Here is a 25,523-nt window from a genome sequence, read left to right as displayed (position 1 = left end):
GCTAACATACGTAGTCTTCAGAATCTCTGATAAAACTCGATCTGATTTAAATTTTAAAAAAACCCGGTCCAATCCGATCCGGCCCGAAAAAAGTCCGGTGAGGCCCGCCTCGAGGGCCCAAACGGGCTCTAACATTTTCGGAAAACCCGGTCCGGCCCGGTCAAAGTCGATCCCCGAAAAGTCTGGCCCGATCAAAATCCGGGCTTTTTAAGGCCCGGTCAAAACCTGGCCCGGTGGGCCTTTTGTGCATCTCTATCCAATCCCAATATCGAATATAACTGATTCGATTATTAATGTAAAAAAAAAATCGATTTTTGGTCTGATTCGTTGTCCACCCTACTCACGAATTATAAAGTTAGTTAAGGGCAAATCCAATAGTGATCCAAAGATCCAAATTTGGGGCAAATTACCCCAAATTCCATTCCAACACTGATTTAAATGGTGATCCAAATTTGGATCAGTGAACAGTAGTGATCCAACCAAATTTGGATCACTTGGTTTAATATAAATAATGGTTTTGTTATTTATAGTTTATGAAATTTTGAATTGATTTTTGATTATTTAATTATATAATTAATAACAGAATATAATTAATAGTAAAAAAATTATTTTAAAATAAAACTTAAAATAATGAGAAAACATAAATTTATTAAAATTTAAAATAAAAAATAAAGAGACACATATCGCACTTAGAGATGCATTAATTGAGCATTTGTGGGAATAATTTATTAATTCGGAAAATTAGTGTATATCAATGATATTTTGTATATTAATTATTGCAATAAATGTGTTTTTCGTGGATTAAATGCACAATTTTAATATTTTATGTGTATTAATTTGTTTTTGATTTAATTAATTTATGAAATATTATATAGATTGTTAATAATGATTAAATGATAAATTTAAGATAAAATTACTTAATAAGATATTTATATATTATTATATGTAAAATGTAATTTGGATCAAATATTTGGATCACACTGTTGAAATTGGTTAGAAATTTGGATCAGTTGATGATCTAAATTTAAATTTTTGGATCATAATTATTAGAGATGGCCTAAGTGTCACAAAAATACTAAAAGTTTTTGGTAAAAAAATAAAATGCTAAAGTGTTTACTTTAGTGCATTTGTCACACGTTTGTCAGCACACCGAAAGCGCACTCCGGGCTGGGGGATTGCGTCGATGTCGGGAAAACATTGTTTCTTGTGTAAACTTTATCCATCCATCCCCCACTTTGAAATATTTAAAATATATATTAATTAATAATCCATGTCTATCTCTTCCCCTTTCAGTTCTATTTTAATGGCGTGCCATGTCTCAGTAGAAAATACACACAGTATTTGAGAAACCTTAGTCAGCTAGATACGTGTCCAGCACACAGTATCCATGCAGTTTTTGTCTGGACACGTACCCTTATCTTTGTCCCCCCATAAATTTATTTTTATATATATTTTCAAATGCATTCATTTTTCAGATAAGTGAAAAAAGCTCGCATAATAAAGTCTGAAGTTGTAAAAGATAAATCGAAGATGCAGATGGATAGTGGTGTTAAGTTGAGGGTTTTAAAAGTGAGTGATGTGATGCCGGCGGATAAACGGAGATTAGTGGAGGTTCCGTACACTGCAACGCTGGCACACACCATGAATGCGTTGGTGGCAAACAGGGTGGTGGCACTTCCGGTGGCTGCACCGCCGGGGAAGTGGATAGGAGCAGGAGGGTCGATGATATTGGAGGCTGATAAGCAAACAGGCGTGGTTAGAAAACATTATATTGGGATGGTTACTATGCTTGATATATTGGCTCATATTGCTGGTGATGATGGTAGCGATGGATTTGATCATCTTGAAGACAAGATGTCGGTGCATGTTTCGGCTCTTATTGGACAGTGTCTTGAAACCCTTAGTCTTTGGACACTTAATCCTACTACCAGGTATATATGTACATACTCGCTTTCACTTCATAATTACTTTTTAGTTTTTACTAGGGTCTATCTTATTGGTTGTTTTTTTTTTAATTTAAATCTTAATTTTGTACACTTAAACCTCCAAGTTTTAGTCTCGGGACTGGGCTAAATTATTACTTTTGTGGTTTATTATTTTATCGATGCTAAAATATATCGCTATCCATTATGTTGTTGTGATAGAAAATATTATTTTAACGTGTTATTATTTTAGTGTAATTGCACTTTCTAGTTCAATGTATTAAGATCTCATTATCATTCCCGGAATTGAAATCTAATATTATAAACTAGTGGTGTACGCGGTTCCGATCAGATCGGTTTTGGGATAAAAGTCGAACCAAACCGCGAAGAGCGGTTTTAAAAAATTGTCATCCGCGTCATTTGCGGTTGCGAATTTGCGGTTATTGCGGATCGGTTTGAGGTTCAACCACTTATTTTAAAATAATTAATAATTTGCAAAACAATAAATTCGGATTATTAATAAATTGAAGTTTAAGTTACATGATAAATTATATTAGTAAGGATATTAAAAACATATAAAAATGTGGAGGCGAGAGAAAAGAAAAAAGAAAAGGATTAAAAAAATTACATTTTGATTATATTTTTCATTTGTTTGGTTATATCTCTTATAATAATTGTGAATCTTATGAACAAAATTTTAACATTAACCTAAGATTAGTTAACCTAAGATTAGTTGATAAATGTGTATACTTAATTTATATGATATCAACTACATTTTTGAAAATATATTTTATTATAAATATATGTTGCGAGTTGCGGTTGCGATTTTGCGATTTTCAAGAATTTAAAACCATATCCAAACCGTGAATGAGCGGTTTTTAAATTTAAATCCACAACCAATCCGCGTTTCGCGATTATCCGCAAATGCGGTTATGTTGCGAGCGATTGGATGCGGTTGAGCGGTTCATCTGCGGTTCATCTGTACACCCCTATTATAAGCTAAGGGCACACCCATCCTTGTCAAACCGCCAAATATTGAAAATCGAGCTGGGGAGATGCCGCAGCACCGACGTGTGTTATCACATAATTCTAACATTTTTTGACAAAGTCAAAGAACTAGGTGACTAAGAGCAAGTCCAACAGCTCCCTTATATGAGTTCTTAAGTTCAATTATAAGGATTTTGACAAAAAATGACATTCCAACAGTGTCTTAGTACTTCCTTATATTAAGACACGAGCTTCATTCTTTATTTTTAAGAAACTTCTAGTGCTACCTTATAACATTTTTAGAAAAAAATTCATTTCCCTCTCTTCTTTTTACATCTCTCTCTCTTTGTTCCACTTTTTGTCCATATCTTTTCAAATTTATTAATATAATAATAAGGAAGAAAGATAAGAATCATTGTGTGAGTTGAAATTCAAAATCATGTCTTAAATTACTAAGAATTAATATTTTATAATATTTATAAGGAACCCACTAGAACACTGTTGGACTTGCTCTAATAAGTAAAAACACTACTAGCTAAGTAGCTAGCCGGTATTGTCCCACTCGATTAGTATTTTAGTATATCCCGGTGGATTTCTATTTCTATCTTCAGTTGGATAATTAAGCGTGATGACTAGAAGACACGCAAGTCAAAATCAACTTGTTTGGCGTGTTTGTGAAATAACGCCTTGGGAACTATAATTGATTTATGAATGTAACTAAAAAAACAAAGTAATTAGGAAGAAAAACAAAGTGAGGTATTAAGTTTGTAATTTGAGGCGGTATAAATCAATGTTAGCTAGCATCAAGCTACCTCTCTCCCCGGCCCATTGCAAGGAGGTGTTGTGGGATTGAATAATTAAAACCATGCGAGTTTGTGGCAGTAAGATCAAAATTTAACCGTTTTACTTCTAAACTGTTGGTCAATGGACAAGTCAATCAGTGGACGGAGAGTTCCTTCAAAATTTTGATAATTTGCAAGTCACGCATGGTCAATTTAAGCACCAAAACTGAGAATAACTCATTAGTGGGAAAACTTGATACTTTTAAGTTGCAAATCAAAACGAGGTATTCTAGACATATTCAATCAAAGTATTAGACATTTAATTGATGTGGCTATAACAAGGTTATGGATCTTTCCTGATCTGGCCCTGGGAGACATTTTAGCAGGTAAGAACAACGCATCAGTAGTGTTACTATTTACGAACGGTGTTACTAAACAATCATTTATTATTCAGTGCTTGGATTGTCCACATAAATTTGGCTGGTTCACTCAATAAGAATCCAATCTTTCCATTAGACTATATTTCCATTTTAATCCAGTACACCTGGATGGATAGAGTCTTATTAGTGGAAATCAGCATGTCGTAACCTAGCTCTTCTTAGGTCGAGGGTTCAAGCCTCATGTGTCTGGGGGAGCATTTAATTTTTTGTCCATTAGTCCATAACATCTGGATCAACTTTTGAGTCTGATAAAAACATCTGTTATTGACATCTAGCTGGCCAAGTTAAAACTTATATATATCTTGCTAACATTGCGTCTTGTATGAAGCATTCTAGACTGTATGGAAGTGTTCAGCAAAGGAATCCATCGAGCTCTAGTACCAATGGACAGTCAAGTGGAGAATGTAGCTGGAGTTGAACTACTCGAGTCTGCTTCATGTTATCAGATGATCACTCAGATGGACCTCTTGAAATTCTTGAAGGAGAAAGATTCGGCTGAGCTACAGGCCATAATGTCGCGTAGTGTAACCGAATTAGGAGCTATGAGTGGTCATGTCTTTGGCGTTACTGATCGCACCAGAGTCATTGATGCCATCAAGTCCATGAGAGCTGCTTCCCTCCTTGCTGTACCTGTTATTGAAGCTTCAGAAACCTCTGATGAATGTCACAGCACGCTCGTAGATGTAATTTCCTATCTGGTCTTTGTATCAGAATGCAAATTCTGTTTTTTCCTTTAAATCTTACTTAGTTAATTGACAAATGCATGTATGTACATTTACAGGGTAAAGGAAGGAAGCTAGTTGGTACGTTCTCAGCAACAGATTTGAGAGGATGCCCAATATCTCAACTGCGTGCTTGGTTACCTGTAAGTGTCATGGAATTCACAGAAAAGCTTTCGTCAGATCTGCCTCAAGCTGCTGGTCATTCTCCTGATGATTTGTCAAGAAGTGCTACGAGAGAGCTGGTGACATGTTACGCTGATTCTCCTCTCTGGGAGACAGTTGACAAGGCCCTTACTAAACATGTCCACCGTGTATGGGTGGTGGATGCCATGGGTTTGCTGGTAGGGCTTGTAACTCTCACCGACATCATCAGAGTGATCAGGGACTCGCTGCTCCATGAGCCTTAGTGTACGTGCTCTGTTTATGAGGACTCAACTGCTTGTTCTTTTTTTCAATCACTGCTCCACGAGTCCAAAGTATAAGTGCTCTATTTGTGAGTACCTAAACTCCATGTTCTTTTTTAATATGCAAGTTGAACATGTGTATCGTTAAGAATGCACTATTGTGTATGTTATGTACTTGTTTGCATCTCAGTATGATATATATGAGCTTTTGTACAGAATTCTATGTGCACTTGCATATACTTGAAATCCTAATGATGGATATAAATAATATAATATAGGAAATGAGTGAATAATGAACTACAATATGAGTGCTCTGTTTAAATTTGAAAGTGAAGTAGTACATTTGAAGCTAGGAGTATAATAACAGGTAAAAGCTAAATGACATGTATAATTTGTACAGAACTATATAGACAGTTGAAAAACAAGAAATGGTTTTAATCTTCAGAGTCTGAAAGAGGGCAGAACCATCGTCCACATTGGCTAGAGGGTCGTATAGGGGTGAACCTATATCAGTGCATCCACTTACAAGATTAAGCTCACAGCGATCACCCTGCATGTGTTATCACCACATTACCATTATTATAACTTTTGATTATATTAGTTTGTATTGTATCTGATTAGTAGAAGCAAAACTGATTGAATAAAACTGACAAATATAAAGCTTGGACTTACTCCTTCAAGTGTCAGATTTCCCATAAGCACATCTGTCTACAATTATATTTGTGTCTGGAAATATGGCCTTTTCGCATGCACCTTCTCTGCTCAATTCCTCTGCAAGACCCTGGAATTACAAATACTAGACTTGTTAATATATCATACAAGATGTTCGATCCAGTATAAATCCCATGTTTATGTGTGTGTCCTGCGTGTGTGTACTGTAGGATACTACGATATAAGCGCATCGCTACTGAAGATAGTGTACGTGCTTTACCTCATTGAAGAAATCTACGGGTTTATTTCTCCAGTTCTTTGAACTCAAACTTCATCTGTATGGACCATCCCACTCGGTACATTTGTAAATGAAAAGATCAAGTTCATAGCTGCAAAGCAACAATGATCAATACAAGAAACAGTTTACGTCTAGTTCGTTCAGTGAAAACAAAAGCCTACCATGTTTTGGTATGCATATCTGGATTGTATAAATGGGGAGGATCAGCTTTTCCTCTAGTTTACATAGCATTGCTCTGGGCTCTCCACACACATTATAGGTTGATTAAAACCTCCTGCGAATTGTATTTGTTAGCAAACCTTCTTGTGTTTTCCTAGTAGATTTGTTTTCCAAATGCATTTCTGGAGTTTCAGTCTCAGTAATCAGAATCTCACAGCAAATAAGTGATCGTTTTCGTACCATTAAAAGCGATTCCAAAGTCCTCGTTAGGAGCAAGTTTGGTTGCAGCTGGATTGTAAAATAGCTTCAGCTTCTCTCCCTGTTATGTTACATACTCATTTAAAAGTTTGGACAGACAAAAACTAACGAAGTTTTGTAAGATCAGGTAGTGTCTAAACATACAGAAGTGGGAGGGAGACCATTCATAGTTTTTCCAGTAGATAGGAGCTCGTCCAAGATCAAACTCAGCCCACCTTGGTAGTACATATCTGCAAAATTTCACAGATTCTGAGAATATATAACTAAATTTAGCGAAACACAAGTCAGTATTGAAATTTAGTGCTAAACAGATATGACTGGAAAGCACGTTTATAAGATGCTACAAAAAATATCTTCAGAGTACAATATAGCACATGATGATGAAACTGATATATAATAGAACATACTCTTTCACTCCTCAGGAGGAGCTGCTACAACAGCAGTTGCAGCTGCTGTTTACTTTCCGACTGAGTCTTACCGACTTCCTTCTCTTCTGATTGTATTTCTTCGAGGGCAAAACCCACAAAATAGGCAGCTGCAACCCACAATAAAAAAGGTGTTCTTATGCTTAAGTAATGTATAGCCAACCGCGGTGACTGATCTAAAACACGGGGACCTTCCTGCCTTACTAATTGAACAAAAAAGAGATGCGTATGCGCTTAATTTGTAGTCATCTGTTAGGATAACATATTAAAAAATTTGACGGTGCTCCTTCTTTTTCCTTGGTATACTTTTGATAACATATTAAAAATCTAGAGGTCCTCTAGCACCTGAGACACAGCACAGATGGGTCCTTGATTCTCGAAAGACTGCTACTTAAAAGTTAAATAAGATAACCAAAACTCTACAACAAACTTGTTAGAGAAAACAAATAACTTGCAGGACGACAATAACTAAAAGATATATAGGAAAATCAGTATTTCAACCCTCAAGGCATGCAAAACAAACTCAGACTGGTTACCAAATACACACAATTACACAAACAACAGTTTAAGTTAGGTATTAGTGTGTATATATATGTAGTAGAATCATTGCTTCAAGATAAGTTATTGTAAAACTTAAAGCACTAAAACATATAGAGCGTTAAGGAAACATACTGGTGGAGTTAACACTAGAAACTGAGGCAAGAGAAGAAGATGAAATCTGGGAAGCACTTGTAACTGCAGCTACTGAAGCCATTTTAATTAGATGAAGAAGAGAGATAGATACGAAAACTTGGAGTTTTAAGTTAATAATATATGGGCAACAAAATATTAAGTCTTCACAAAAACCACAGACTCAAATTCCCGAGAAACACAGCCACAAAAATAGATTCGGTAGTTCAAATTTATATCTTGTCATTTTACTTGCTAAAAATATCTTCTTGTATTGTTTATTTATTCCGTTCCAAGAATTCTTTCAAATCTAGAAGGTTTTGTTTCGGGCCAAGATATGGGCTGAATAATTCACAGGCCCAATCTTGGGGATACTTTTTGGGGTTATTCTTCTATCTCATCTGCTGCATTCTTATATGTTTATGGATTGTTACCGTAACACCCCGCACTTCTGAAATATTAATTCTAATTCAAAATTAATATAATATAGATTCTTATTCGATAATTTAAAATATCATGATGGTCAAAGCAGCGGTCAAAATTATTAAATCAAAACCATAAAAATAGAGACCCAGCTCCATAAATATGATATTAATCGTCTAAACAGATAATCAAATTCATTTTGTAAAAACAAAGTCTTTATTCTAATTCAAATAGCACGAAATTAAGCGGCACAGATCTCCACATAGTTCTCATTCCTATTCTTAATAGGCTCCAAACTCCAAACCTGAAATATTAAAAAGGATGAACTACAAAGCTCAACAAGTATAAATTGACTAAGTCTTAAACAAAAAAACAATGGGTGTTTTAATAAAATAATTTTCTGACATCAATAATAATTTTGTAAAACATTTTTTTTAAAAATAAATCTCACCCAAGTTTTATATTTTAAAATTCAGAATTTAAAATAGAATATAACAGATTTTATAACAGATCAGAACAAAGTAAAACAGAACGAAACAATAATTCTTATAAATACCACAATCTTGATCTATGACCACACTTTCCCAGTAGCCGACATCTAATTCTATTCTTATACCACACTTTACTAGTGGTCGGCATCTAAAGTTCAATAATTACGCGCCCTTATAGGTATCTAAAGTTGCACACTCGTGCGCCTACTAAAGGTATCTAAGGCTAATTCCAGAACTATAGCGTAAATTACGAACGGATTTGAAAACGTAGAGACTGGGTTCTAAAATTCACAAATACTTATATCTTATAATTTCGAAATCAAAATTCTTATATCTTATGCGAAATTAAAAACTGAACTGAAATATCTTTTGAAAATTAATACATTTTATAATAATTCCATGCAAATTGTTTTCTTTTGTTTAGCATTAAATTGTTAAGTATTAATTTTATTTATTTCGAGTGTGCTATTTAAAATTCCCATTTTGATATACATAAATATTTTAATATAGTTTTAATGTTAGTTTGTTAGTTCTTAGATTGATCAGGATGTTAGTTTAAATTTATATTTTTTTGTTCCATTTGAATTATATAATATTTGTTTATTTTAATATATAAACTTGGTCTCTCCTGCTCGTTTATATATGTGGATAGATTACAATATTTTATGAAACCTGATGTAACACTAGTTTTCCAAGTATTCTTGGGATATGTTCGTGATATTATTTTCGAGTGTTTAAGTGTCAGTTTTGAGGTAAGTACTTTTCAATATGTGACAACCCGTAGGTCCAAATCCCGAGCCTTTTTCGAAAACCGGGTCAAGTCCCGATGCCGAGTCCGAAATAAGTCAAAGCATACTGTCCCGAGTGCAGCCAAACTTGGGTTACGACAAGCCCACCACAGACCCCCAAAAGATCATGATTTGTTGGTGCACAAAGTAGTAATACTTTGCCTTATAAACTGACAGAAGTCCCAAATCTCCTCGATGTGGGACTAGGGTGTTACAAACTCTCCCACTTAAACTCCTGACATCCTCGTCAAGCCCGAACAGACATCCCATAGGACCAGATCGTACCTATCTCTAGCCGGTGTGGGATAATACCGACTGGCTTCGTGTTCCCACCTCCGGACCTCTGCCATTGGTGGGATAATACCACCGCCTTCGTGTCCCCACCTCCGGCAACTTGACGCATCAAGCTTTCGAGAGTCGGCTCTGTACCATATGTGACAACCCGTAGGTCCAGATCCCGAGCCTTTTTCGAAAACTGGGTCAAGTCCCGATTCCGAGTCCAAAATAAGTCGAAACATACTGTCCCGAGTGCAGCCAACTTGGGTTACGAACAAGCCTACCACAGACCCCTTATGGATAGTGTTTTTGCTGAATGAGAAAACTTTTCATGCCACACTATGTAGGGGTTCTGTTATGGATATTCTGAGATTTTATTAGTACTCTATATGGCATATAAGTGTATGTAAAGATCGCCAGAATCCAATTCCGAACACTTTGATTTTTCCCGGAAATCCACTAGATACGGAAGAATTGAGTATACTGTAACAGGATAAAAAGGATTTAAATTAAAGGGAGTATAAGAGAGGATCATAAAAGGAATTTAATATATTGAGAAAGGTTAAGAAAACCTAAGTAATAAGATCCCGGTATGATCCCTCAAACGATAAACGAAACGAAAGTTAAGCGAACCGTATAACAAATCAGCGGTCATCAAGGCAAGCAATTAGGAAGTTAATCAAAAAGATTAGAGGGGAGGATGTCATCCAACCAATGAGAAGAGGACAAAGAGGGAAAGATGACATCATAGCATGACATAAGCATGACATGGGAATGAAGGAGATGTGGTTGAAGTAGAACCACACAAAGTTTCAAGTTAATAAGGTAATTAACCAAAACAAACAAAAACAACCAACCAAAACAAATTAAAGCAAAACACAAAATCATTTCTTTCATTCACCAAGAGTTGCTCTCTCGGCTTTTTCATTTTTTAAGAAGCAAGAATTTCAAAATCCAAGATTCAAGCTTCCTAAATTGGTAAGATAATTCCCTAGTATTCCTTATGCATAGTTATGGCTATATTATGAGTTTAAGCCACCAATTCATTCTCTATCTTCTTCAAGAAATCAATGAAGAAGACAATGAATAGTGATTTCAAGGTTTTTAACTTGATTTTCTTGCTTTTCCTTTAAGATCCAAGCATTCCTAAGACTCCTCAAGGCTTCTTAAGGCTTCCTAGCTACTCACACCACTTCAAGGAAGGTATATCATCTCCAAACCCTAGCTTTAATTTGTATATTAGGTTGATTTTGGTTGTTAGGGTAAAGAGTAGCTTGAAACTTGTTTGTTTAAGAGTTTGGGTTGGAATGGTGGTGATTGAATTGTTGAAATCTTAAGATTTGGTTGAAGAATATAGTATAGTGTAAATTCAAGTTTTAGGATTAAGTAAATTGATTATAATGAGTTGATTTGGGGCTGTTGTAATGTAGTTTGGATGGAGTTTTGATTGGGTTGTGAATTGGGGTTGAATTGTGGTTGTTTTGAATTGGTTTAAATTTGGGAAATCGCGTAAATATAGCCGTCGTAATGTCCGATTTACTTTAGACTTGCTTTTGTTCATAACATTAGGACCCGAGAACCCCCTGCTAGATTTTGACCATTGCCATATTTAGATAGGTGCATGTTACGAGCTTCGTTTTGATATGTAGTTCGTTTGATTCTCCGATGCACGGTTTAGGAGAAACGACCGTTTTAAGTAACGGCGTTTCGCGAACGAAACTTTTCCCTCGCCTTACTTTGAAACCTAGGTTAAAGACCTTAAATGACTAATTGAAGTATGAAAACAATTATGGTAAGTGTGTTAGGCAGTTGGTAAGACACTCGCGAAAGAATTGCCTTAAAACTCGTAATAGTTAATTTATAAAAATGGTGGAGCCGAGGGTACTCGAGTGACTTAAGAGAATTAGTAAGCGCAAAGCGAGCGTTAGAGTCTAAGTTGGTTAATGTATAGATTTACAAGTGACTTTGGTTAATTCAAACTTAATTGTTGTTTATAGGTTACCAGACTCGTCCCGAGCCATTTGTAACCCCCAGTCGCTCAGGCAAGTTTTCTACCCGTTATACTGGTTGTTGTGATGTATACACTTGTATATGCCTTATCCTTGTAATAGATGCATGATGGTTATATTAGCAAATTCTTGCGATATATTGTAGCATGTGATATGGTACATATGCATGCCTGTTTCGTATTCTTGCCATACATATATCTGTTGGTTCAGTTGATAATACCTATGCTAGAGAATAGCGGTAATTTGCATATACCCTTAGTAGAGGGACCCAAAGGTAAAAACATTTTCTAAAACCGGGAGTCGAGGATCCCGAGTAGATTTTGTATATATATTATATTTTATATATATATGGTTATAGTTTTCAAAACTATTAATCGAATAAGGTTTATTCGATAACTTTATTTATTAATGAATATTATCTTGAATATTCATTCGAGGACTTATGACTCCTTTATATTATTTATTGAATATTACTTGGATATTTCATTTGAGGATGTATGCTCCTTTATTTATTTAATGAATATTATTTATAATATTCATTCCGAGGTATTATGACTCCGCTTATTATTTATTAATATTCTTTATTTAATTAAAGAATAATGTTCAATAATCAAACTTACTTTTGATATTCAAATAAAGATCTTACTTTCGTATAAGTATATCTTTGATTATTTACTATTCATTTCAAGTATAGTTTTCCAACTTCTACCTTAATTACTCTTTATGGGAATATTATTTAATAATAATATTCAGATATTTCTTTATATTGAGACTGATTTACTTTATAAATCAATATTATTGCAATAATATTGATTTATAAGTAAATCAGTCTCAATATAAAGAAATATCTGAATTTATTATTTAAATAATATTCCCATAAAGAGTAATTAAGGTAGAAGTGGAAAACTTTATACTTGAAATGAATAGTAAATAATCAAAGATATACTTATACGAAAGTAATATCTTTATTTGAATATCAAAAGTAAGTTTGATTATTGAACATTATTCTTTAATAATAAAGAATATTAATAAATAATAAGCGGAGTCATAATACCTCGAATGAATATTATAAATAATATTCATTAAATAAAATAAAGGAGTCATACATCCTCAAATGAATATCCAAGTAATATTCAATAAATAATATAAAGGAGTCATAAGTCCTCGAATGAATATTCAAGATATATTCATTAATAAAATAAAGTTATCGAATAAACCTTATTCGATTAATAGTTTTGAAAACTATAACCATATATATATAAATATATATATATATACAAAATCTACTCGGGATCCTCGACTCCCGGTTTTAGAAAATGTTTTTACCTTTGGGTCCCTCTACTAAGGTTATATGCAAATTACCGCTATTCTCTAGCATAGGTATTATCAACTGAACCAACAGATATATGTATGGCAAGAATACGAAACAGGCATGCCATATGTACCATATCACATGCTACAATATATCGCAAGAATTTGCTAATATAACCATCATGCATCTATTACAAGATAATGCATATACAAGTGTATACATCACAACAACAGTATAACGGGTAGAAAACTTGCCTGAGCGACTGGGGGTTACAAATGGCTCGGGACGAGTCTGGTAACCTATAAACAACAATTAAGTTTGAATTAAACCAAAGTCACTTGTAAATCTATACATTAACCAACTTAGACTCTAACGCTCGCTTTGCGCTTACTAATTCTCTTAAGTCACTCGAGTACCCTCGGCTCCACCATTTTTAATAAATTAACTATTACGAGTTTTAAGGCAATTCTTTCGCGAGTGTCTTACCAACTGCCTAACACACTTACCATAATTGTTTCATACTTCAATTAGTCATTTAAGGTCTTTAACCTAGGTTTCAAAGTAAGGCGAGGGAAAAGTTTCGTTCGCGAAACGCCGTTACTTAAAACGGTCGTTTCTCCTAAACCGTGCATCGGAATCAAACGAACTACATATCAAAACGAAGCTCGTAACATGCACTATCTAAATATGGCAATGGTCAAAATCTAGCAGGGGGTTCTCGGGTCCTAATGTTATGAACAAAAGCAGTCTAAAGTAAATCGGACATTACGACGGCTATATTTACGCGATTTCCCAAATTTAACCAATTCAAAACAACCACAATTCAACCCCAATTCACAACCCAATCAAAACTCCATCCAAACTACATTACAACAGCCCCAAATCAACTCATTATAATCAATTTACTTAATCCTAAAACTTGAATTTACACTATACTATATTCTTCAACCAAATCTTAAGATTTCAACAATTCAATCACCACCATTCCAACCCAAACTCTTAAACAAACAAGTTTCAAGCTACTCTTTACCCTAACAACCAAAATCAACCTAATATACAAATTAAAGCTAGGGTTTGGAGATGATATACCTTCCTTGAAGTGGTGTGAGTAGCTAGGAAGCCTTAAGAAGCCTTGAGGAGTCTTAGGAATGCTTGGATCTTAAAGGAAAAGCAAGAAAATCAAGTTAAAAACCTTGAAATCACTATTCATTGTCTTCTTCATTGATTTCTTGAAGAAGATAGAGAATGAATTGGTGGCTTAAACTCATAATATAGCCATAACTATGCATAAGGAATACTAGGGAATTATCTTACCAATTTAGGAAGCTTGAATCTGGATTTTGAAATTCTTGCTTCTTAAAAAATGAAAAAGCCGAGAGCAACTCTTGGTTGAATGAAAGAAATGATTTTGTGTTTTGCTTTAATTTGTTTTGGTTGGTTGTTTTTGTTTGTTTTGGTTAATTACCTTATTAACCTTGAACTTTGTGTGGTTCTACTTCAACCACATCTCCTTCATTCCCATGTCATGCTTATGTCATGCTATGATGTCATCTTTCCCTCTTTGTCCTCTTCTCATTGGTTGGATGACATCCTCCCCTCTAATCTTTTTGATTAACTTCCTAATTGCTTGCCTGATGACCGCTGATTTGTTATACGGTTCGCTTAACTTTCGTTTTCGTTTATCGTTTGAGGGATCATACCCGGGATCTTATTACTTAGGTTTTCTTAACCTTTCTCAATATATTAAATTCCTTTTATGATCCTCTCTTATACTCCTTTAATTTAAATCCTTTTTATCCTGTTACCTTATACTCAATTCTTTCCGTATCTAGTGGATTTCCGGGAAAAATCAAAGTGTTCGGAATTGGATTCTGGCGATCTTTACATACACTTATATGCCATATAGAGTACTAATAAAATCTCAGAATATCCATAACAGAACCCCTACATAGTGTGGCATGAAAAGTTTTCTCATTCAGCAAAAACACTATCCATAAGGGGTCTGTGGTAGGCTTGTCGTAACCCAAGTTGGCTGCACTCGGGACAGTATGTTTCGACTTATTTTGGACTCGGAATCGGGACTTGACCCAGTTTTCGAAAAAGGCTCGGGATCTGGACCTACGGGTTGTCACATATGGTATCAGAGCCGACTCTCGAAAGCTTGATGCGTCAAGTTGCCGGAGGTGGGGACACGAAGGCTGGTGGTATTATCCCACAATGGCAAGAGGTCCGGAGGTGGGAACACGAAGCCAGTCGGTATTATCCCACAACGGCTAGAGAGGTACGATCTTGGTCCTATGGGATGTCTGTTCGGGCTTGACGAGGATGTCAGGAGTTTAAGTGGGAGAGTTTGTAACACCCTAGTCCCACATCGAGGAGATTTGGGACTTCTGGTCAGTTTATAAGGCAAAGTATTACTACTTTGTGCACCAACAAATCATGATCTTTTGGGGGTCTGTGGTGGGCTTGTCGTAACCCAAGTTGGCTGCACTCGGGACAGTATGCTTTGACTTATTTCGGACTCGGCATCGGGACTTGACCCGGTTTTCGAAAAAGGCTCGGGATTTGGACCTACGGGTTGTCACATATTGAAAAGTACTTACCTCAAAACTGACACTTAAACACTCGAAAATAATATCACGAACATATCCCAAGAATACTTGGAAAACTAGTGTTACATCAGGTTTCATAAAATATTGTAATCTATCCACATATATAAACGAGCAGAGAGACCAAGTTTATATATTAAAAATAAACAAATATTATATAATTCAAATGGAACAAAAAAATATAAATTTAAACTAACATCCTGATCAATTAAGAACCTAACAAACTAACATTAAAACTATATTAAAATATTTATGTATATCAAAATGGGAATTTTAAATAGCACACTCGAAATAAATAAAATTAATACTTAACAATTTAATGCTAAACAAAAGAAAACAATTTGCATGGAATTATTATAAAATGTATTAATTTTCAAAAGATATTTCAGTTCAGTTTTTAATTTCGCATAAGATATAAGAATTTTGATTTCGAAATTATAAGATATAAGTATTTGTGAATTTTAGAACCCAGTCTCTACGTTTTCAAATCCGTTCGTAATTTACGCTATAGTTCTGGAATTAGCCTTAGATACCTTTAGTAGGCGCACGAGTGTGCAACTTTAGATACCTATAAGGGCGCGTAATTATTGAACTTTAGATGCCGACCACTAGTAAAGTGTGGTATAAAGAATAGAATTAGATGTCGGCTACTGGGAAAGTGTGGTCATAGATCAGATTGTGGTATTTATAAGAATTATTGTTTCGTTCTGTTTTACTTTGTTCTGATCTGTTATAAAATCTGTTATATTCTATTTTAAATTCTGAATTTTAAAATATAAAACTTTGGTGAGATTTATTTTTAAAAAAAATGTTTTACAAAATTATTATTGATTTCAGAAAATTATTTTATTAAAACACCCATTGTTTTTTTTGTTTAAGACTTAGTCAATTTATACTTGTTGAGCTTTGTAGTTCATCCTTTTTAATATTTCAGGTTTGGAGTTTGGAGCCTATTAAGAATAAGGAATGAGAACTATGTGGAGATCTGTGCCGCTTAATTTCGTGCTATTTGAATTAGAATAAAGACTTTGTTTTTACAAAATGAATTGATTATCTGTTTAGACGATTAATATCATATTTATGGAGCTGGGTCTCTATTTTTATGGTTTTGATTTAATAATTTTGACCGCTGCTTTGACCATCATGATATTTTAAATTATCGAATAAGAATCTATATTATATTAATTTTGAATTAGAATTAATATTTCAGAAGTGCGGGGTGTTACGGTAACAATCCATAAACATATAAGAATGCAGCAGATGAGATAGAAGAATACCCCAAAAAGTATCCCCAAGATTGGGCCTGTGAATTATTCAGCCCATATCTTGGCCCGAAACAAAACCTTCTAGATTTGAAAGAATTCTTGGAACGGAATAAATAAACAAATACAAGAAGATATTTTTAGCAAGTAAAATGACAAGATATAAATTTGAACTACCGAATCTATTTTTGTGGCTGTGTTTTCTCGGGAATTTTGAGTCTGTGGTTTTTGTGAAGACTTAATATTTTGTTGCCCATATATTATTAACTTAAAACTCCAAGTTTCGTATCTATCTCTCTTCTTCATCTAATTAAAATGGCTTCAGTAGCTGCAGTTACAAGTGCTTCCCAGATTTCATCTTCTTCTCTTGCCTCAGTTTCTAGTGTTAACTCCACCAGTATGTTTCCTTAACGCTCTATATGTTTTAGTGCTTTAAGTTTTACAATAACTTATCTTGAAGCAATGATTCTACTACATATATATACACACTAATACCTAACTTTAAACTGTTGTTTGTGTAATTGTGTGTATTTGGTAACCAGTCTGAGTTTGTTTTGCATGCCTTGAGGGTTGAAATACTGATTTTCCTATATATCTTTTAGTTATTGTGTCCTGCAAGTTATTTGTTTTCTCTAACAAGTTTGTTGTAGAGTTTTGGTTATCTTATTTAACTTTTAAGTAGCAGTCTTTCGAGAATCAAGGACCCATCTGTGCTGTGTCTCAGGTGCTAGAGACCTCTAGATTTTTAATATGTTATCAAAAGTATACCAAGGAAAAGAAGGAGCACCGTCAAATTTTTTAATATGTTATCCTAACAGATGGACTACAAATTAAGCGCAATACGCATCTCTTTTTTGTTCAATTAGTAAGGCAGGAAGGTCCCCGTGTTTTAGATCAGTCACCGCGGTTGCTATACATTACTTAAGCATAAGAACACCTTTTTTATTGTGGTTGCAGCTGCCTATTTTGTGGGTTTGCCCTCGAAGAAATACAATCAGAAGAGAAGGAAGTCGGTAAGACTCAGTCGGAAAGTAACAGCAGCTGCAACTGCTGTTGTAGCAGCTCCTCCTGAGGAAGTGAAAGAGTATGTTCTATTATATATCAGTTTCATCATCATGTGCTATATTGTACTCTGAAGATATTTTTGTAGAATCTTATAAACGTGCTTCCAGTCATATCTGTTTAGCACTAAATTTCAATACTGACTTGTGTTTGCTAAATTTAGTTATATATTCTCAGAATCTGTGAAATTTTGCAGATATGTACTACCAAGGTGGGCTGAGTTTGATCTTGGACGAGCTCCTATCTACTGGAAAACTATGAATGGTCTCCCTCCCACTTCTGTATGTTTAGACACTACCTGATCTTACAAAACTTCGTTAGTTTTTGTCTGTCCAAACTTTTTAAATGAGTATGTAACATAACAGGGAGAGAAGCTGAAGCTATTTTACAATCCAGCTGCAACCAAACTTGCTCCTAACGAGGACTTTGGAATCGCTTTTAATGGTACGAAAACGATCACATTATTTGCTGTGAGATTCTGATTACTGAGACTGAAACTCCAGAAATGCATTTGGAAAACAAATCTACTAGGAAAACACAAGAAGGTTTGCTAACAAATACAATTCGCAGGAGGTTTTAATCAACCTATAATGTGTGGTGGAGAGCCCAGAGCAATGCTATGTAAAACTAGAGGAAAAGCTGATCCTCCCATTTATACAATCCAGATATGCATACCAAAACATGGTAGGCTTTTGTTTTCACTGAACGAACTAGACGTAAACTGTTTCTTGTATTGATCATTGTTGCTTTGCAGCTATGAACTTGATCTTTTCATTTACAAATGGTACCGAGTGGGATGGTCCATACAGATTGAAGTTTGAAGTTCCAAAGAACTGGAGAAATAAACCCGTAGATTTCTTCAATGAGGTAAAGCACGTACACTATCTTTCAGTAGCAGACATGCAGGCTTATATCGTAGTATCCTACAGTACACACACGCAGGACACACACATAAACCTGGGATTATACTGGATCGAACATCTTGTATGATATATTAACAAGTCTAGTATTTGTAATTCCAGGGTCTTGCAGAGGAATTGAGCAGAGAAGGTGCATGCGAAAAGGCCATATTTCCAGACACAAATATAATTGTAGACAGATGTGCTCTTATGGGAAATCTGACACTTGAAGGAGTAAGTCCAAGCTTTATATTTGTCAGTTTTATTCAATCAGTTTTGCTTCTACTAATCAGATACAATACAAACTAATAATAATCAAAAGTTATAATAATTGGTAATGTGGTGATAACACATGCAGGGTGATCGCTGTGAGCTTAATCTTGTAAGTGGATGCACTGATATAGGTTCACCCCTATACGACCCTCTAGCCAATGTGGACGATGGTTCCTGCCCTCTTTCAGACTCTGAAGATTAAAACCATTTCTTGTTTTTCAACTGTCTATATAGTTCTGTACAAATTATACATGTCATTAGCTTTTACCTGTTATTATATACTCCTAGCTTCAAATATGTACTACTTCACTTTCAAATTTAAACAGAGCACTCATATTGTAGTTCATTATTCACTCATTTCCTATATTATATTATTTATATCCATCATTAGGATTTCAAGTATATGCAAGTGCACATAGAATTCTGTACAAAAGCTCATATATATCATACTGAGATGCAAACAAGTACATAACATACACAATAGTGCATTCTTAACGATACACATGTTCAACTTGCATATTAAAAAAGAACATGGAGTTTAGGTACTCACAAATAGAGCACTTATACTTTGGACTCGTGGAGCAGTGATTGAAAAAAAGAACAAGCAGTTGAGTCCTCATAAACAGAGCACGTACACTAAGGCTCATGGAGCAGCGAGTCCCTGATCACTCTGATGATGTCGGTGAGAGTTACAAGCCCTACCAGCAAACCCATGGCATCCACCACCCATACACGGTGGACATGTTTAGTAAGGGCCTTGTCAACTGTCTCCCAGAGAGGAGAATCAGCGTAACATGTCACCAGCTCTCTCGTAGCACTTCTTGACAAATCATCAGGAGAATGACCAGCAGCTTGAGGCAGATCTGACGAAAGCTTTTCTGTGAATTCCATGACACTTACAGGTAACCAAGCACGCAGTTGAGATATTGGGCATCCTCTCAAATCTGTTGCTGAGAACGTACCAACTAGCTTCCTTCCTTTACCCTGTAAATGTACATACATGCATTTGTCAATTAACTAAGTAAGATTTAAAGGAAAAAACAGAATTTGCATTCTGATACAAAGACCAGATAGGAAATTACATCTACGAGCGTGCTGTGACATTCATCAGAGGTTTCTGAAGCTTCAATAACAGGTACAGCAAGGAGGGAAGCAGCTCTCATGGACTTGATGGCATCAATGACTCTGGTGCGATCAGTAACGCCAAAGACATGACCACTCATAGCTCCTAATTCGGTTACACTACGCGACATTATGGCCTGTAGCTCAGCCGAATCTTTCTCCTTCAAGAATTTCAAGAGGTCCATCTGAGTGATCATCTGATAACATGAAGCAGACTCGAGTAGTTCAACTCCAGCTACATTCTCCACTTGACTGTCCATTGGTACTAGAGCTCGATGGATTCCTTTGCTGAACACTTCCATACAGTCTAGAATGCTTCATACAAGACGCAATGTTAGCAAGATATATATAAGTTTTAACTTGGCCAGCTAGATGTCAATAACAGATGTTTTTATCAGACTCAAAAGTTGATCCAGATGTTATGGACTAATGGACAAAAAATTAAATGCTCCCCCAGACACATGAGGCTTGAACCCTCGACCTAAGAAGAGCTAGGTTACGACATGCTGATTTCCACTAATAAGACTCTATCCATCCAGGTGTACTGGATTAAAATGGAAATATAGTCTAATGGAAAGATTGGATTCTTATTGAGTGAACCAGCCAAATTTATGTGGACAATCCAAGCACTGAATAATAAATGATTGTTTAGTAACACCGTTCGTAATAGTAACACTACTGATGCGTTGTTCTTACCTGCTAAAATGTCTCCCAGGGCCAGATCAGGAAGATCCATAACCTTGTTATAGCCACATCAATTAAATGTCTAATACTTTGATTGAATATGTCTAGAATACCTCGTTTGATTTGCAACTTAAAAGTATCAAGTTTTCCCACTAATGAGTTATTCTCAGTTTTGGTGCTTAAATTGACCATGCGTGACTTGCAAATTATCAAAATTTTGAAGGAACTCTCCGTCCACTGATTGACTTGTCCATTGACCAACAGTTTAGAAGTAAAACGGTTAAATTTTGATCTTACTGCCACAAACTCGCATGGTTTTAATTATTCAATCCCACAACACCTCCTTGCAATGGGCCGGGGAGAGAGGTAGCTTGATGCTAGCTAACATTGATTTATACCGCCTCAAATTACAACTTAATACCTCACTTTGTTTTTCTTCCTAATTACTTTGTTTTTTAGTTACATTCATAAATCAATTATAGTTCCCAAGGCGTTATTTCACAAACACGCCAAACAAGTTGATTTTGACTTGCGTGTCTTCTAGTCATCACGCTTAATTATCCAACTGAAGATAGAAATAGAAATCCACCGGGATATACTAAAATACTAATCGAGTGGGACAATACCGGCTAGCTACTTAGCTAGTAGTGTTTTTACTTATTAGAGCAAGTCCAACAGTGTTCTAGTGGGTTCCTTATAAATATTATAAAATATTAATTCTTAGTAATTTAAGACATGATTTTGAATTTCAACTCACACAATGATTCTTATCTTTCTTCCTTATTATTATTATATTAATAAATTTGAAAAGATATGGACAAAAAGTGGAACAAAGAGAGAGAGATGTAAAAAGAAGAGAGGGAAATGAATTTTTTATTGCTAAAAATGTTATAAGGTAGCACTAGAAGTTTCTTAAAAATAAAGAATGAAGCTCGTGTCTTAATATAAGGAAGTACTAAGACACTGTTGGAATGTCATTTTTTGTCAAAATCCTTATAATTGAACTTAAGAACTCATATAAGGGAGCTGTTGGACTTGCTCTTTAGTCACCTAGTTCTTTGACTTTGTCAAAAAATGTTAGAATTATGTGATAACACACGTCGGTGCTGCGGCATCTCCCCAGCTCGATTTTCAATATTTGGCGGTTTGACAAGGATGGGTGTGCCCTTAGCTTATAATAGGGGTGTACAGATGAACCGCAGATGAACCGCTCAAACCGCATCCAATCGCTCGCAACATAACCGCATTTGCGGATAATCGCGAAACGCGGATTGGTTGTGGATTTAAATTTAAAAAACCGCTCATTCACGGTTTGGATATGGTTTTAAATTCTTGAAAATCGCAAAATCGCAACCGCAACTCGCAACATATATTTATAATAAAATATATTTTCAAAAATGTAGTTGATATCATATAAATTAATAAGTATACACATTATCAACTAATCTTAGGTTAACTAATCTTAGGTTAATGTTAAAATTTGTTCATAAGATTCACAATTATTATAAGAGATATAACCAAACAAATGAAAAATATAATCAAAATGTAATTTTTTTAATCCTTTTCTTTTTTCTTTTCTCTCGCCTCCACATTTTTATATGTTTTTAATATCCTTACTAATATAATTTATCATGTAACTTAAACTTCAATTTATTAATAATCCGAATTTATTGTTTTGCAAATTATTAATTATTTTAAAATAAGTGGTTGAACCTCAAACCGATCCGCAATAACCGCAAATTCGCAACCGCAAATGACGCGGATGACAATTTTTTAAAACCGCTCTTCGCGGTTTGGTTCGACTTTTATCCCAAAACCGATCTGATCGGAACCGCGTACACCACTAGTTTATAATATTAGATTTCAATTCCGGGAATGATAATGAGATCTTAATACATTGAACTAGAAAGTGCAATTACACTAAAATAATAAACACGTTAAAATAATATTTTCTATCACAACAACATAATGGATAGCGATATATTTTAGCATCGATAAAATAATAAACCACAAAAGTAATAATTTAGCCCAGTCCCGAGACTAAAACTTGGAGGTTTAAGTGTACAAAATTAAGATTTAAATTAAAAAAAAAACAACCAATAAGATAGACCCTAGTAAAAACTAAAAAGTAATTATGAAGTGAAAGCGAGTATGTACATATATACCTGGTAGTAGGATTAAGTGTCCAAAGACTAAGGGTTTCAAGACACTGTCCAATAAGAGCCGAAACATGCACCGACATCTTGTCTTCAAGATGATCAAATCCATCGCTACCATCATCACCAGCAATATGAGCCAATATATCAAGCATAGTAACCATCCCAATATAATGTTTTCTAACCACGCCTGTTTGCTTATCAGCCTCCAATATCATCGACCCTCCTGCTCCTATCCACTTCCCCGGCGGTGCAGCCACCGGAAGTGCCACCACCCTGTTTGCCACCAACGCATTCATGGTGTGTGCCAGCGTTGCAGTGTACGGAACCTCCACTAATCTCCGTTTATCCGCCGGCATCACATCACTCACTTTTAAAACCCTCAACTTAACACCACTATCCATCTGCATCTTCGATTTATCTTTTACAACTTCAGACTTTATTATGCGAGCTTTTTTCACTTATCTGAAAAATGAATGCATTTGAAAATATATATAAAAATAAATTTATGGGGGGACAAAGATAAGGGTACGTGTCCAGACAAAAACTGCATGGATACTGTGTGCTGGACACGTATCTAGCTGACTAAGGTTTCTCAAATACTGTGTGTATTTTCTACTGAGACATGGCACGCCATTAAAATAGAACTGAAAGGGGAAGAGATAGACATGGATTATTAATTAATATATATTTTAAATATTTCAAAGTGGGGGATGGATGGATAAAGTTTACACAAGAAACAATGTTTTCCCGACATCGACGCAATCCCCCAGCCCGGAGTGCGCTTTCGGTGTGCTGACAAACGTGTGACAAATGCACTAAAGTAAACACTTTAGCATTTTATTTTTTTACCAAAAACTTTTAGTATTTTTGTGACACTTAGGCCATCTCTAATAATTATGATCCAAAAATTTAAATTTAGATCATCAACTGATCCAAATTTCTAACCAATTTCAACAGTGTGATCCAAATATTTGATCCAAATTACATTTTACATATAATAATATATAAATATCTTATTAAGTAATTTTATCTTAAATTTATCATTTAATCATTATTAACAATCTATATAATATTTCATAAATTAATTAAATCAAAAACAAATTAATACACATAAAATATTAAAATTGTGCATTTAATTCCACGAAAAACACATTTATTGCAATAATTAATATACAAAATATCATTGATATACACTAATTTCCGAATTAATAAATTATTCCCACAAATGCTCAATTAATGCATCTCTAAGTGCGATATGTGTCTCTTTATTTTTATTTTAAATTTTAATAAATTTATGTTTTCTCATTATTTTAAGTTTTATTTTAAAATAATTTTTTTACTATTAATTATATTCTGTTATTAATTATATAATTAAATAATCAAAAATCAATTCAAAATTTCATAAACTATAAATAACAAAACCATTATTTTATATTAAACCAAGTGATCCAAATTTGGTTGGATCACTACTGTTCACTGATCCAAATTTGGATCACCATTTAAATCAGTGTTGGAATGGAATTTGGGGTAATTTGCCCCAAATTTGGATCTTTGGATCACTATTGGATTTGCCCTTAACTAACTTTATAATTCGTGAGTAGGGTGGACAACGAATCAGACCAAAAATCGATTTTTTTTTTACATTAATAATCGAATCAGTTATATTCGATATTGGGATTGGATAGAGATGCACAAAAGGCCCACCGGGCCAGGTTTTGACCGGGCCTTAAAAAGCCCGGATTTTGATCGGGCCAGACTTTTCGGGGATCGACTTTGACCGGGCCGGACCGGGTTTTCCGAAAATGTTAGAGCCCGTTTGGGCCCTCGAGGCGGGCCTCACCGGACTTTTTTCGGGCCGGATCGGATTGGACCGGGTTTTTTTAAAATTTAAATCAGATCGAGTTTTATCAGAGATTCTGAAGACTACGTATGTTAGCAATTAGATCATCATAAAAATGTATTAGTTTGCATGAAATATTTTATGAAACATTATTTCGTTGAAAACATTTAAGTTTGGAAAAAAAATAAACATGTTTATAAAATAATATGTTTTACCAGTGTTATCCAAAATATATAGTGTACTTACTATATCTTCTTTCCGTAATCCTGCAATAAAGTATATAAATAATATTATTAATCACGTATATGTAAATATATATGTGTTTAAAGTATTATTTATATTCATATTAAATGTAAATTCATAAATATATAGGAAAATATATTAGAATAATCAGATTTTAAACGGTCCTTTTTCGGGCTTTTAATTGGGTCGGGCCAAAGACCGGGTCGGGCCGAAACCCGAGCTTTTAACCGGGCTGCGCTTTGCCTGAAAATATAGGGCCCGTCGAGACCCTAAGCCTGGGTCGGGACGGGGCCGGACTTTGACTGGGTCGGGACCGGGCCGGGCTTTGACTGGATCGGGCCGGGCCAGATTTTT

At 34.8% G+C, this 25,523-nt stretch overlaps 3 protein-coding genes and 1 pseudogene across 3 annotated transcripts; 2 read left to right on the top strand and 2 right to left on the bottom strand.

The window, feature by feature from the left end:
* Window positions 1-1,286: 1,286 nt before the first annotated feature.
* On the top strand, window positions 1,287-5,475 carry LOC141704616 (SNF1-related protein kinase regulatory subunit gamma-like PV42a). Its single transcript, XM_074507826.1, has 3 exons — window positions 1,287-1,931; window positions 4,460-4,814; window positions 4,913-5,475. Exons 1-3 carry the CDS (start codon window positions 1,531-1,533, stop codon window positions 5,258-5,260), a joined length of 1,104 nt encoding a protein of 367 aa, XP_074363927.1. The 5' UTR covers window positions 1,287-1,530; the 3' UTR covers window positions 5,261-5,475.
* A 131-nt stretch (window positions 5,476-5,606) lies between these two features.
* LOC141704611 (protein POST-ILLUMINATION CHLOROPHYLL FLUORESCENCE INCREASE, chloroplastic-like) lies at window positions 5,607-9,937 on the bottom strand (annotated as a pseudogene).
* Window positions 9,938-17,099: 7,162 nt separating this feature from the next.
* LOC141704613 (protein POST-ILLUMINATION CHLOROPHYLL FLUORESCENCE INCREASE, chloroplastic-like) lies at window positions 17,100-19,467 on the top strand. The gene is made up of 8 exons (XM_074507825.1): window positions 17,100-17,284; window positions 17,845-17,971; window positions 18,146-18,230; window positions 18,315-18,393; window positions 18,520-18,633; window positions 18,704-18,816; window positions 18,972-19,082; window positions 19,207-19,467. Exons 1-8 carry the CDS (start codon window positions 17,203-17,205, stop codon window positions 19,321-19,323), a joined length of 828 nt encoding a protein of 275 aa, XP_074363926.1. The 5' UTR covers window positions 17,100-17,202; the 3' UTR covers window positions 19,324-19,467.
* Window positions 19,468-19,584: 117 nt separating this feature from the next.
* Window positions 19,585-23,742, bottom strand: LOC141704612 (SNF1-related protein kinase regulatory subunit gamma-like PV42a). The gene is made up of 3 exons (XM_074507824.1): window positions 23,093-23,742; window positions 20,204-20,558; window positions 19,585-20,105 (listed from the first exon to the last, which is right to left on the bottom strand). Exons 1-3 carry the CDS (start codon window positions 23,491-23,493, stop codon window positions 19,758-19,760), a joined length of 1,104 nt encoding a protein of 367 aa, XP_074363925.1. The 5' UTR covers window positions 23,494-23,742; the 3' UTR covers window positions 19,585-19,757.
* Between the last annotated feature and the right edge of the window lie 1,781 nt (window positions 23,743-25,523).

The sequence above is a fragment of the Apium graveolens genome, unplaced genomic scaffold (assembly GCF_009905375.1).
Source record: "Apium graveolens cultivar Ventura unplaced genomic scaffold, ASM990537v1 ctg8054, whole genome shotgun sequence".
NCBI lineage: Eukaryota > Viridiplantae > Streptophyta > Magnoliopsida > Apiales > Apiaceae > Apium > Apium graveolens.
Note: the sequence above shows the minus strand (reverse complement) of the source record. Positions and strands in the feature narration are given on the sequence as shown.